The sequence below is a fragment of the Colletotrichum siamense genome (assembly GCF_013390195.1).
Source record: "Colletotrichum siamense strain Cg363 chromosome Unknown KSG_Cg363_contig07, whole genome shotgun sequence".
Classification (NCBI taxonomy): Eukaryota; Fungi; Ascomycota; class Sordariomycetes; order Glomerellales; family Glomerellaceae; genus Colletotrichum; species Colletotrichum siamense.
Window position 1 is genome coordinate 516619 of NW_023501020.1, and position 12768 is coordinate 529386.

The 12768-nt window shown below is 49.6% G+C and overlaps 5 protein-coding genes across 5 annotated transcripts; 2 read left to right on the forward strand and 3 right to left on the reverse strand.

Moving 5' to 3' along the window:
* Positions 1 to 2740: 2740 nt before the first annotated feature.
* On the forward strand, positions 2741 to 6796 carry mfnA (putative L-tyrosine/L-aspartate decarboxylase; the record flags this gene model as incomplete). Its single annotated transcript, XM_036642330.1, has 11 exons — positions 2741 to 2995; positions 3049 to 3188; positions 3244 to 3474; positions 3546 to 3937; positions 3997 to 4149; positions 4209 to 4614; positions 4673 to 4781; positions 4848 to 5426; positions 5482 to 5765; positions 5837 to 5961; positions 6015 to 6796. 11 exons carry the CDS (start codon positions 2741 to 2743, stop codon positions 6794 to 6796), a joined length of 3456 nt encoding a protein of 1151 aa, XP_036492356.1.
* Positions 6797 to 8051: 1255 nt separating this feature from the next.
* On the forward strand, positions 8052 to 8450 carry CGCS363_v010482 (uncharacterized protein; the record flags this gene model as incomplete). The annotated part of the gene is made up of 1 exon (XM_036642331.1): positions 8052 to 8450. The coding sequence occupies one exon, from the start codon at positions 8052 to 8054 to the stop codon at positions 8448 to 8450; it is 399 nt and encodes a 132-aa protein (XP_036492355.1).
* Positions 8451 to 8961: 511 nt separating this feature from the next.
* On the reverse strand, positions 8962 to 9900 carry CGCS363_v010483 (uncharacterized protein; the record flags this gene model as incomplete). The annotated part of the gene is made up of 1 exon (XM_036642332.1): positions 8962 to 9900. The coding sequence occupies one exon, from the start codon at positions 9898 to 9900 to the stop codon at positions 8962 to 8964; it is 939 nt and encodes a 312-aa protein (XP_036492354.1).
* Positions 9901 to 10508: 608 nt separating this feature from the next.
* CGCS363_v010484 (UNC93-like protein) lies at positions 10509 to 11800 on the reverse strand (the record flags this gene model as incomplete). The annotated part of the gene is made up of 7 exons (XM_036642333.1): positions 10509 to 10794; positions 10852 to 11190; positions 11252 to 11405; positions 11471 to 11533; positions 11581 to 11620; positions 11677 to 11732; positions 11791 to 11800. The coding sequence occupies 7 exons, from the start codon at positions 11798 to 11800 to the stop codon at positions 10509 to 10511; spliced, it is 948 nt and encodes a 315-aa protein (XP_036492361.1).
* Positions 11801 to 11857: 57 nt separating this feature from the next.
* On the reverse strand, positions 11858 to 12449 carry CGCS363_v010485 (UNC93-like protein; the record flags this gene model as incomplete). Its single annotated transcript, XM_036642334.1, has 3 exons — positions 11858 to 12011; positions 12065 to 12175; positions 12229 to 12449. 3 exons carry the CDS (start codon positions 12447 to 12449, stop codon positions 11858 to 11860), a joined length of 486 nt encoding a protein of 161 aa, XP_036492360.1.
* Positions 12450 to 12768: the final 319 nt, after the last annotated feature.

Sequence of the window (12768 nt, forward strand, 5' to 3'; positions counted from 1 at the left end):
TATATCATGGACTTGCGAAGATAAGATCGAGATCTTGGTCTTATCATCCCCTCCGCTGATGACCCATTACACCTGTGCACAGCAGATATCTCTTAGACATCTAAGGTACGTTTCAGCGGGAAGCTGATAAGCGGCTGGAAGTTATGCAGGATATCATTCCTCAAAGATGTATATGAGGGTACTTTCACCCATAAAAGGTCGACGGTGCTAGGTGTTTGCGTCTAGCATCCATGTTGGAAGATCTAGATGTGAAATGGAAATCTTGTGTGTGTTTCCGATAAGAAAAGCCACTGTCTCAAACGATCGCGGTCATACAGCCGGTGTCGGCGTGCACATGTCGAACCTCACTGTGGTGGTGAGCGAGCGTCATAACCCGATGTCTTAGAATTTCATCGTGCGCAACGTCTTTAACGGTAGAAAACGTGCCGGTTCCTAACGACAGCGAAAAAGTCCCTTTTTAGACGAATTCAGAATTACAGGGCATGGGAATGATGCTTCACCACAGAGAACTCCTGATGTCCCAACTCGTGACATTTCTTTCCAAACACCCATGTACTGTACTTTGGCCTGGGTGTTTCTGGTGAAAGCTAGGTTGAGTTGAATGTCTCGGGAACTAACAGAGAATCGTTCCGAGATGCCTTGGCAGACATGCGATCAACCGTTCGATATGTGACCGGTTCCCCCTCTTCTGCTTCGGAAACCAATGAGAGTAAGGGATTCACGTTCGTCGAGCAGCTTCCTCACAAAATGCCTCTTGAACCCCTCATTTTTTACGTCATCTTGAGCTCTCACTGATATATTCACGTAGCGTGTTCCGCATTGCGGTGAGGTCAAAAGTGTAACCTTGGAGCCTGGGCTTTCAATAGATCTTGGTGAAATAGAATGCATTTCCACGCCACCGTACGTTCTCAATGCATTACATGTGTCACTGGCCACTGAAAAACGGAGGGTCGCTTAGGCGGAAGTATTGAGAGGTTCCAGAAATCTTTGAGGGCATTCTTCGAGTTACATTGCCCAATTCGACGTGCGTAGTCTAAAGGCTTTGCGATGAGCATCTACAGAAGAACTCATCTAAACGAGCACTGATTCCTTCTTGAAGGGCAATTGAACGAGAACAACATAAGCTTCACGGTGTCATCGATCACTGACGTTCACGCATCAATATGAGAGTCCGGCTATCCTCGGCTGGGACAAACATCTTGCCATGGGAACACCATGCATGATTTTCCCCACTATTCAGATCTCTTAGACTGGCTGTTTTCAGGTGTAGTGAGCGTCGCTGTTGCTTCGTTGCCCATGTCACTATGTTTCGCCAAGCTGTCGCTTCTCACCGAGGCAGTCTGGCATTGCTCAGCGTCCCACTTCGCCTCGCCAGAAAGCCAATGAGCTGATGCTGGCATTTCAGAGCTTAACCTCCATTTGCTTCTTGGTACCTGGCTTGGACACGGGCCGAACGCTCTTCTGTAAACCGGTCAATATTGTGGAGGCTTGGACGCGTGGACTTCTGAACGGGCTGGGAAGCTGTCTCAGATCGTGCTCGGTGTAGATCTCTAGCATCCGCCCTGAGCAATGAGTACCTGCGCGAATTAAATACTTATCCCAGCCCATCCTGATAGGTCTTCCATTCACCATGCACTTGTACTGAAGTAGATGCCTCATGCATATTTCCCTTAGCTCAATAATTAAAAGCCTCCAGTCGCGTAGACCAGTGGGGTGCATCTGAATCCCCCACGTATGAGGAAGGCACAGTGACGCATCGTCTTTCAGCTCTGTCCGCGTCTAACCAAATTAGTCACACGTTTGCACTGCTTAATGATAGTTTTCGTTGTCTTACACAAAACCGGTTACCGGTGTGCCACTGTGCCAACGAAGTCGGTTCGAGTGCTGTCTCCACATTGATCATCGGTCCAACTGAACACTACATGAGACACCCTGGAGATCGCTGAATCCTATTAGCCAATGCTTCTTTTCCTAACCCTGTACCCCTTTAGGCTCTGCGGCTGTACCCGTGCGGTAGGTCGCCCGACATGCGGCCATATGCATTTTATTGTCAAATGGCATGATCTTTGCTGCCCTACACATATTGCCACAGCGACACCGATTGCCCTCAACCACTGCTGGCATCTGTTTTCACGACTGTCTACGTCTTGGCCTCCGAGAGTCACGGAAAACCGTTTCGATCTAATTCTGTTCCAAGCGGGGTTGTCAACTAACATCGGCAAGGTACGCGCTAGTGGTGCGACAGTATGCAGAGCACCTGAGGTAGGTCGTTCTGAACTATGTGTCCATGCCCGTTCAAGGTTCGAAGATGCAAGTATGGAAACGGTTGAAGTCAATTATAGGTGAGAATCGTAATTGAGGAGCTCTCAGATCAGAGATGAGCTGCAACACTAGCCTGAACTAATGTGAGCATTGCCAGATTGGTACCACATTGTCTCAAGGCTGTTGTTGTGAGTGGTACTGCGTATCCATACAGCCCGGCCGTTGATCTGCAGGTTCTTACGACATGACGTGGTGGAAGCTGGCGAGAATGGACTGAGAATGGACGCGGTGGCTTTGAGGCGGCATGCCACGGCAGACGGAAATACCATCAGCGAGCTATAGCATTTGTAAAATACGGAAAAGAAGGACGTATCAGGATTTGGATGAATTCTTTATACTTAGAGCTGCATCCCTCACTTCAGCTGCTCTCCCGTGAAAGCCCCATCAACCAGTCTCATCCTTCTGACAAACCTTCATCATGGCATCTTTCAAGACCACCGCTGCGAACGGGTCGTATCCTTACCTCAAAGAAACCCTCAAGGGTTCCAGCAACGGATTCAAGAATCCCACACGTGATGCAGCCACAGTCCCCGAGGATGAATCTCATCAGATCATCTCATCATACTTCATTGGGCCTCGGGCAGAGAACCTGCCATACTTCAAGGAGAACATCGACATCATCTTGAACAACCTCAAGCAAGCCAGATTGGACTATCGCTTTGACAATGACGCAGTCAGTCTGATCTCCAATTCACCCCCTTTCGTACTTTATCTGATACAGGACAGGAATTCATCGACGAGAAAACGCAGGAATCTGCAGCTTTCAAGAGGTCCAAGGACAAGCTCAAAAATGCTGTCGACAAGGCCTCGGAGATTCTTGGCCGATCAAGCATTCCTTTCTGGTCACCTCGGTACCAGGCGCATATGTGAGTAACCATCCATTCGCCCGCCACTTGGATGATTCTCAACAGATTTTACCAGGTGCACTGATATGAGCATGTCCTCACTGCTCGGCTACTTTATGACGATGCTCTACAACCCGAACAATGTCGCGCTTGAAGCAAGCCCTCTCACGACAGTCGCTGAAATTGAGGTCGGAGAGCAGCTCTGCGATCTTTTTGGCTACAACATCAACGAAGATGACACTGAGTCCCCCACAGGCTGGGGTCACGTCACATGCGATGGCACGGTAGCTAATCTCGAATCCATGTGGTAAGAACCCCGTTGATTATTGAATTTAACAAGCTAACATGCGTGGTCTAGGGTCGGTAAGTCATGAATAGTATCTGCCCAACACCTGGCTCATTGACCAACCGCGTCCAAGCTCGAAATCTCAAGTTCTACCCGCTGTCGCTTCGCAAGGCATTTGACGAAGGTCAGAAGCTGGAATTTCTCAAGGATAGCTTCCATGTCGAGACCTGCCAAGGGGAGCGAAAGCTTTTCACCCATCTTTCAACTTGGGAGTTGCTGAACCTCAAGCCGTCTGACGTCCTTGACCTCCCTGATAGACTTTACCAGGAACATGGAATCTCCAACAAGTTCCTCTCTGATCTCATGAACGACTTAACCATTCAGTCCACAGGCAAGGACGATCTGGAAAGGGAGTTTGGTATCGAGAAGCCAGGTCAATACATGCTGTCCAACACTCGACACTACTCATGGCCCAAAGGAGCTGGTAAGTCTTGAATGAAGGAGAAGAACGCTGTGGATACTAATGTGTCTGGACTCTTACAGCTATCTGCGGCCTGGGTTCCAAGAACGTCGTCGGTATTCCGGTAGATCTGGGAGCACGCCTCGATATTAGCGAGCTCGAGAACCAGCTTTGGGAGAGTCTTGAAAACAAGCAGCCGGTCTACGCAGTTGTGGGAATCATAGGATCGACTGAAGGTATGCTCCCGAAGACCATCTCTTTTCTAATAAACCAGATACTAATCTGTCTCATGCAGAGGGTGCCGTTGATAGCCTCAGCAGCATTCTCGCTCTGCGAAAGCAGTTTCAGTCACGAGGCCTCTCATTCCTCGTCCATGCTGATGCCGCGTGGGGTGGATACTTCTGCTCCATGCTGCCGAAAGACTACCGCCCTGGCGATGTCATCAACCTTCCCACTGAGATGGGCGCTACTGATGGGTTCGTGCCTGACGCCAGCCTACGCGCTGAAACTCAGGAAGATTTGTACGCCATGCGCTTTGCTGACTCCATTACTGTTGACCCTCACAAGGCCGGTTACATTCCTTACCCCGCAGGTGGTCTCTGCTATCGCGACAATCGCATGCGTTTCTTGGTGACATGGACAAGTCCCTACCTATCGCGTGGATCGGTCACTAGCATCGGCATCTATGGTGTTGAGGGAAGGTTTGTGGCTTTCCAAAACAACGACACCTTTCTTCGAAAGAAGCTAAGACACGGACAGTAAGCCTGGAGCTTCGGCTATGTCAGCCTGGCTCTCCAACAAGACCATTGGTCTTACCCAGGAGGGATACGGCGCCTTGTTGGGAGAGGTCACTTGGACCTGCACTCGGGTATGATCTGCCCTGCCTCCGTGTTTGACGTCGTTCAATGTACTAACTACAATATTTGTGATGCAGCTTTCCGCGGAGTGGGCATCCCTGACCGACGCTTCCAGCCCTTTCATCTGTGTACCCTTCAACATGCTTCCGTCTGAGCTTGAGGAGAATGCCACGGAAGACAGAGTTGAGGCCGAGAAGAAGCGCATCCGCAATGACATCGTCCTGAAGAGCAACGCAAGCATTATGAACGATGACCAGCACCGACCTGACGACCAAAAGGCTATTAAGCTTATGCGAGCGCTTGGATCTGATTTGAACATCAACGCTTTCTCGTTGAACTTTCGATACGCGGATGGATGCCTCAACGACGACATCGAAGAAGCCAACTACCTCATGCAGAGAGTCGTGGAGACATTCTCAGTCGACAGCCCCACTGATGATCCCACCAAGATTCCTCTGTACCTCACTTCTACCGAGTTCTCAGATGAACTCTACGGGAAGTGCAAGGCAAACTTCGTGAAGCGACTTGGCCTGTCACCGAGCACGCAAGATCTCATGGTCCTGCGGAACGTCGTCATGTCTCCGTTCCCAAGTGACGGCAACTTCACCAACGATCTTGCCGAGGAGTTCAAGAAAGTGGTTGAAATTGAGACCGAGGTGGGTCGACCTTTGTTGACATCAGTACTTGTCTTTGGCTAATATCTCTTCCCAGGTCGTTCGCAAGCGCAACACATTGGCCCCGGACTTCCACAAATTCCTTATCCAGGGAACAGAGAAGATCTACCTAATCCATAGGCCCATGTTCCACGTCGCAAACCACCGACAGCAACTCATCATGTCCGCCAAGTTTGATGATCGATCTGAGGCAAAATACGCCGACATGAAGCATTCAAACCCCTCGGAACCCCTGATTCTCGTGACGAAGCGGAAGGTCATGCTCAAAGACATTGCGGAGCGGGGCGGAAAGTTCGAAGGACAGATTATGACAGCAGACTCGTACGTCTTTCCTAGCGCTTCATTGATGAAGGCACATCTTGGTTTGGGACAGTTGCTGATAAAAACAACAGAGGTATCGTCATCCAGGATGTCACAGTGACGCTTGGGAAGACGGTTGTGAGTCGGCCCTTGAACTCCAAGTGGCGGCTTGAGGAGTACCCGAGCACCTTCATGCCATTCTATCTCTACGGAACCCGTGAGTCTCTCCTATCAGATTGCATGCGTTCAGTTCGCTGATAACTACCAAAGCAACGGAGGCAAACATCGACCACGTGATCGTCCGCGCTCCGAACACGCAGCTTTCGGCAGGCCGGTGTGACCTCAAGTTCTACAATGAGAATGACATGGACCCCGGAATCTGGAACAAGCCCTTGGTCTTGCTCATCGAAGATGTTCGCGAGGCCCCCATGCAGCCTTTCCCGCCGAACAATGAGATCGGCAGCAAGAATGGCGCGATCGTTGCCCAGGACGACTATCATCGCCAAAATGCTTCGAAGAGTGGTTCTACGGAGGCCAAAGCTACCCAAAAGAACAGCCCAAGAGATTGGTACCAGAACGGTCGCAGCAACTGGTACGGCAATGGCAACAACAATTTTGCAAAGAATGTCGTGAATGAAGCACAGAAGAAATATCTGTCCAACATTACTTGTTCGCGGTGCCCAAAGAAGGATGCAAATGGAAACAGCGATGGCGAGGCGAAGGGACACAACATGGACGACACCCCTGAGCCACACACTAAGGCGAAGGTCCTTACCACAGAGACGCGCAGTGGTGCTGCCAGGGGATCGAATTTCTTCTTCCGTCCGGGGGCGACTTTCAAGGTCGGGGTATGGGAAGACAAGAACAGATCCGACGAGAGTTCGAAGTGGGCTTGCTATGAGCTGGGCAAGTTTGTCGGCCGTGGAACCCTTACTCTTGGCGACAGCGTGTTCGTCGACAGCGAGGCAATGAACTTTGACCCCTTCAAGAGAGTCGAGAAGGTTACGGAGTGGCGCCGGGAGTTCGATCAGATTGGCAAGGAATTGGCTTAGTTACCAAGCGTCGATTGATCTCAGTCTACCATGTAGAGTCGGTCACTAGTCTAGGCATCAATGCATAAGCAATGTGCCTTATCAATACTTTGCATCCTTACAATTTGCAACTCCTACTCTGAAAGTTCAGTATCGTCAACTTGGCATCGGCTTTGTCCGCAACTTGTTTAAACGGCAGTAACTGCAAGCAGATCTTTGAATGTTTGTTGGTCCATGCTAGAAACACGAGTTCATGTGTAGAAGTCCATTCCTTGTGCTCTGACGAATATGCCGTTGGTTGCAGTGGAGTTGAATAGGTATTGCTGACTTAACGACAGGGCAGTATTTGACTATGATCTGCCGGCATAAGGTAGCATATGTTGGAGTCAGGGGTAACGGGGAGGGCGATGGAGCCAGGCTAGTTGGTAGCTTGGGGGCCGAACTAAGTAACAATGCACGACAATGCAAGCTGTCCAGCACCGATAGACACTGGACATTTGTCGATATTGCTCAGTGTGGTGACCTTGTCATTTGAGCGAATTGAATCATGCTGATGCTACGGAAGTCGATAGTTCATCTGCTTTGCTGGACTAGTTCTTCCTTACATGTGTTGTCCAAGTCTACGGTATTATCGTTGATGCTGAGATTTGAAGAGTTATCAATGAGGCTACAGTCGGTCCAATCGACACTTTTCCGGGACACGAACTCTTCTTTTCACCTGAATTTGTGATTTTGAGCTATAGCTAGCAGTGCGGCATTTCACTTTCTTCTCCAAGGCACTTCGGAGTAGCCTATCTGGCTTATTAGTGTTCGTTGAATGTGGAGGCATTGCATTCAATTTTCCCTTACCCATCCCGGTTCCCACAATGTGGTTTGTGGGGAAGGGGGTACTATTCTACGAAGTAGCCCAGCACTGCGGCAGTTGGTTTCGGGGTCGCCGTCACCGCGAGATTTTCTGCTGCTTGAATCATGAGATCTTAACATGACATCCTTGCACAACCCAAGAAATAGAGTTTCGATTGTATTAGGGGCTGTCAATCACATCTGATTTGAGCTTTCACCCCTGGATCAACTGAATCGTCCCGCAAACCACACTTCGGTCGCGTAATGCGAGCAAACAGAGGTGAACTATAAAACCATCTCAACCTTTGACAGCCATAGTCGAGAACTTAGTGCAGCCCACAGACACTCGTTTCCCTCGTTTCGAACAATTCAGTCGCTTACGACCAGTCACTCGCTTACAACAACCCAAAAGTCATTCACTACCACCTTCATCATGCAGCTCCCTACTCTTGCCGCTGCTGGCACCCTTATGCTCGTCGCTCTCTCCAAGAGCGTGCTTGCTTGCGATGGCTACCTCTTCTGCCACTGCTACAACTCTGATGGCAAGCCCAACGACGCCGCAACTCAGACAGTCTGCAACCGATACGACACAAAGTTGGCGAAAATGATTGATGCCAACGCCTGGTCTGATGGTGCCAAGGAGTGCCAGTACATCGGACCCGAGGGTGCGAGGATCGGCAAGTACTGGCATCCCTACGGCTACAGCAACTGCCAATGGCGCGAGATGTGCCAGGCTGCTGGAGCCACTGGCACAGACTCTAGCTGCAGGGACACTCCCCCTGTTGGCGGTAAGAGCTACAGCGCCGGAGTTGCCTTCGTCCCGCACAGCTAGATAGGCGACGTTGGATGCTATTCTTGGGCACACTTCTAGACCCTCAAATCGAGTACGGGTCAAGTTTGTGGAGGGAATTTACATTAGAAAAGCTGGTTCTCACATCTGAGGACGGGATTGATACCAAAATAAAAGCGATCTGTTTGTTTCCATATCAACTATTTAAAGTACCACATGACCCAGACGTGATAAGTGACAGCTCCAGTATCATTCGTTCCTTGTAGCAATGTTCTTGCTTCTGCCTTTAAACCCCCCAACCAAGACTATTGGCCTGTCCTTGTGAGCGAGTCAAGTATTTGAATTACTGTTATACAGCATCGTCGCATGACTTGCGTGTCTGGGTTTTCTTACGCTTAATTGGGCACGTGATGTTAATTGGTGAGTTCATAAGCATGGAGACGCTACTTCCTGCTTGCTGATGATCAAGGCATACATACGTAAGTACGTAGAATCCAGTTGTACATGCTTGTTGCCTCATTCCATCTGCATCAGCCTCCTTGTTAGGCCTCCGCTAGTATGCCTTGATCCCAGCAAGTCTCAGCAGATCATCGCTTAACTCTGGCTTCTCAAGAGGTTCGGACCTCCTCTTATCAACGGTTCCATCAGGGAGAGTGGGCTGGTTTGTTCTCAGAACGATATTGTCGTGGGGCCAATGCGTGGTAGCGAGCCAACGGTTGAAGGCCTCTGCTTTTGCAGCCAGTACTTCTTCTGTCGCAAATGAGGCCGGCGCGTATGAAACATAGACTATGGTCCGAATTCTGTCACTTGATGCCGTAGGTTCCGCGCCAAAGTGGATCAGTCGTGAATCCCAGATGATAAGGTCCCCTGGCTTTGCAATGACTTTGTGCTCACGATAACCTCGCTTCTCAAACCAAGCAATCTGATCAGGTGAATATCTGAAAAAGTCTTTTCGCGTCCACTCAGATCGCTCTGTATTCTCTCGGAAGAACTGTTCCGTCACCTTATGTGAACCGGGGTACACGGTCAAGCCTCCATCTTCTGGTCCAGACTCCGATAAGTTCACGATGCCCTGCACACACTGTAGGCCATTTCGGTACGGGCTTTGGTCAACGTGGGGCCACTTCTCACGAGGGACATGGCCGGCCCTTCTCGGGAGTGTGATGTTCAGGGCGTCGAAGGAGACAATAAGCTCGTTGGTTTTCCATATCTTAGAGAAGATGTCGACTACTCCGGGCTCGAGGCGGATGTCCCACATAAACTTTTCGTGAACAACTCCATAGTGATTGAAAGTGTTGATCCCGGAAACGAAGGGCAGATTTTCTGGCGTCCATGTAGAAGGGGATTGTAAGTCGAGTGAGGGGTTGTCGAATGATCTGAGCCAGCCGAAAGCGCGATTTTGGTATTCGACTGCCTTTTCTTGACTTATGATGTCGGGAATGACAGCGAATCCATCTTCTTCGAAACCTTTACGCCACGATTCTTGACCCATTTCGTGTGTGAATGCTGAACACCAAGGTGACGTTCGTCGATAAGTCTCTGTCGTTGATGTGTTGTTGAGTTGAACGCCAGGTGGGAGTCAAGTAGAAGGAACAAAGCTTGACATTTCATGGAACTTCGCCATAGGAGGCTTTGAGGCATATGGCATCATCCGGTGGCTCGCATCACGGAACATGTACCCTCAATTGTGTGCTCCGATAGCCCCCACAAATGATTGCATCGGCACGTATCATCGCTTTGCAAGATCACGACACTGCGAGGTCGGCATCGGTTGCGGTCTGATACGGGTCCCTTAATTATCTGGACTTTCCCGGCATTTTCTAATCTCGCATGACCAATACGGGTAGGTCATCCTGTTTGGGTCAACTACATGTATAGATGGGTTATCCAAGGCCACACATTCTTTCTGATTGATCAGTCTAACGCGCATCGCGCTTACATAGATTATGAGATATCTCTTGCAGCGATTGATCGTGAGATACACACGCACGTCCTGAGAAGCTTGGATGGGATGGGTTCAATACTCCATCATTGTCCCACCAGCGGCTACTCATGTTTCCATACCTCCGTATTTACTGCAGGCCTGTTACTTCCATAGCCTTAGGGTTCCCCTATACTTTTGCTACCCTCATCTTCATCACGCGATGTCTCATATTTGATGTTGAGAGACCTGACGACTATGTAGGTAGGGATAAGTGCCAACCCCCACAGCCCAAAATTGACTCCAACAGCGGCGAGCAAAGGCGCGTGCGTGGAGCTGATGCCAGATGCCACGGCACCCCCTGCTGCCTCAACAGCGCGAACAGTTGAAGTGAAACGGATAACCTCAGCAGGACCTCGGGCCATGTATCCAGCTAGCCAATAGCCGTAGTTGTATGCGAGAGCACTGATGATTTACTTAGTTTGAGTGTCGCTGACAGGCTGTACTAAATGAAATACTCACAAGTTCACTTGAAGCAGAATGTAAAGACCCCAGCCTCGGCCGAAGCCATGATCAGCCCAGTCCAACGCGGGGGCACGTTGACCATACTCACGCTGAATCACAGTCGCCCAAATCCAGGTGCCACCAAACAGGGCCATCATACCGAAGTAAGCAAATCTGGCTCTCTGGTTGATAGTGAATCTGTTCCAGTCAAGAAAGTGCCCGAAGAAGAAGTTGGCCGTGATCTGTGCCAATGCTGAGATCAAGGAAGCAAGAGCTCTTGATCTGACTGAGAAGTAGAGCGAGAGATACGATCCTGCGTATGATAGTAGAAATGTGGCGTAAAAGAAGAAAGGGAAGCTAACATTTAGTCAGTGCTTCCGTTGTAGGTGAGATATCGAGTGAGGGATTGGTAGCCTACACAAGAAGAAAGTCTTTCCGGACCAAAATCTTAGCAACGGCCTTCAGCTCAGCAGTCGTCGGAATTTGCTCGGCCTTGGAGACTTTTCTGCCATCTTGACGCTGGACCTTCTCAGGGGGTGAAAGCAGCATGGCAACGAAGGGGCCAAGGCATTCTGTTAGAAGAGTTCAAGTCAGAAGATCCTCCAAGACGTATGCATCAATGAACCGGCCGACTCACGCAAGGCCACGAAAACAACATATGTTCTCCAATCTAACTTTCCCGTTGTTTTCCCAGTGGAATCTGAATCCAGTCAGTATCAAGTTTCAATGTGTTGGCGCAGTGCATACTGAAAGCGAGGTTGATGGCACCACCGACGATTGAACCGCCCTAGCATTCGTCAGCAACGAGGTTCGCCATTGAGTTGAAATCCTTGGTAAACTCACATTACGGTAGGCAAGCCAATACGCAAGATATCTTCCACGCTTCTGATCTTCAGGGTCTGACGCAAGATGAGTCAGTCAAGACACAGGTTGTAGCACTTTGTGATCGCAACTTACAGCTTATCATGATTGCGCCTTCAGCTGCCCAGAAGATACCTTATTTCTTCGTCAGATTCACAATACATTAAAAGGTGTGCGTCCACAGCCGGCAAACTGTGAAAAGAAGGTCGGCAGGGAAGAAGATACCTGCTGTGATGCCACAGGCTGCAGAGCCTAGATACACAAACCATTCCGTGCCGTATCTGTTGTTCGTGTACAACGACGCTGAGTAGATGGCACTGACTTTCGTCAGCAGCCTTCCAAAACATGAAGTAGTTGACATTTTACTCACTATCCTGTTGTGCCGAAAATCAAAGCATTTTTCAATCCAATCTTGTTAGCTATTACGCTTCCCATTGAGCAAGTGACAACCATCATAACCCCCAGAACAGCGTTGGCCGACCTGTCATTAAGTCAGATCATAACTCCATACAGTATATTCGCTGAAATACGGACATAACAAGGTATGGTGTCTGTTGCCCGCCAGCTCCAGTAGACTGCATGGCATTATACAGCCCAGGCGCAAAGAAGGCACAGAGTCCAATGACTGTGGCCTGGAAGAATACCGTTCTATACCATGTCCGCTTCGTGTGGCTTTTTTCCTCGATGGTGGCGACTTCAGCGTCAGGTGTCGTCTGTGAGGTCTCCTCATGAGGGAGTTGTTTAGGACTACTCATGATGTTCGGATAGCTGGTCTACCCTTTGAGCTTTTTTGGTAGACTTGATGAATCGATTGTACGAACCTACGATGCCAGGCGCTGGTCATTGAGAACAAATAAGACTTCCGATTTGTTTTTACAGAGTCTCCAGTCCCCTATCCCGATAGCGGCGCTTTCAACGTGTCGCGATATCCGGTATCATGACGTGCTCAGAAAATCTCCACCACAGCCCTGTCAAAGGATCGCGGTCGCGCTAGAGGAACATTACGGGCTTACAGGGTCGATAAAACTATTCAGAATGGTCCATATTTCCCGGACGACGAAGATGAAAGATGAG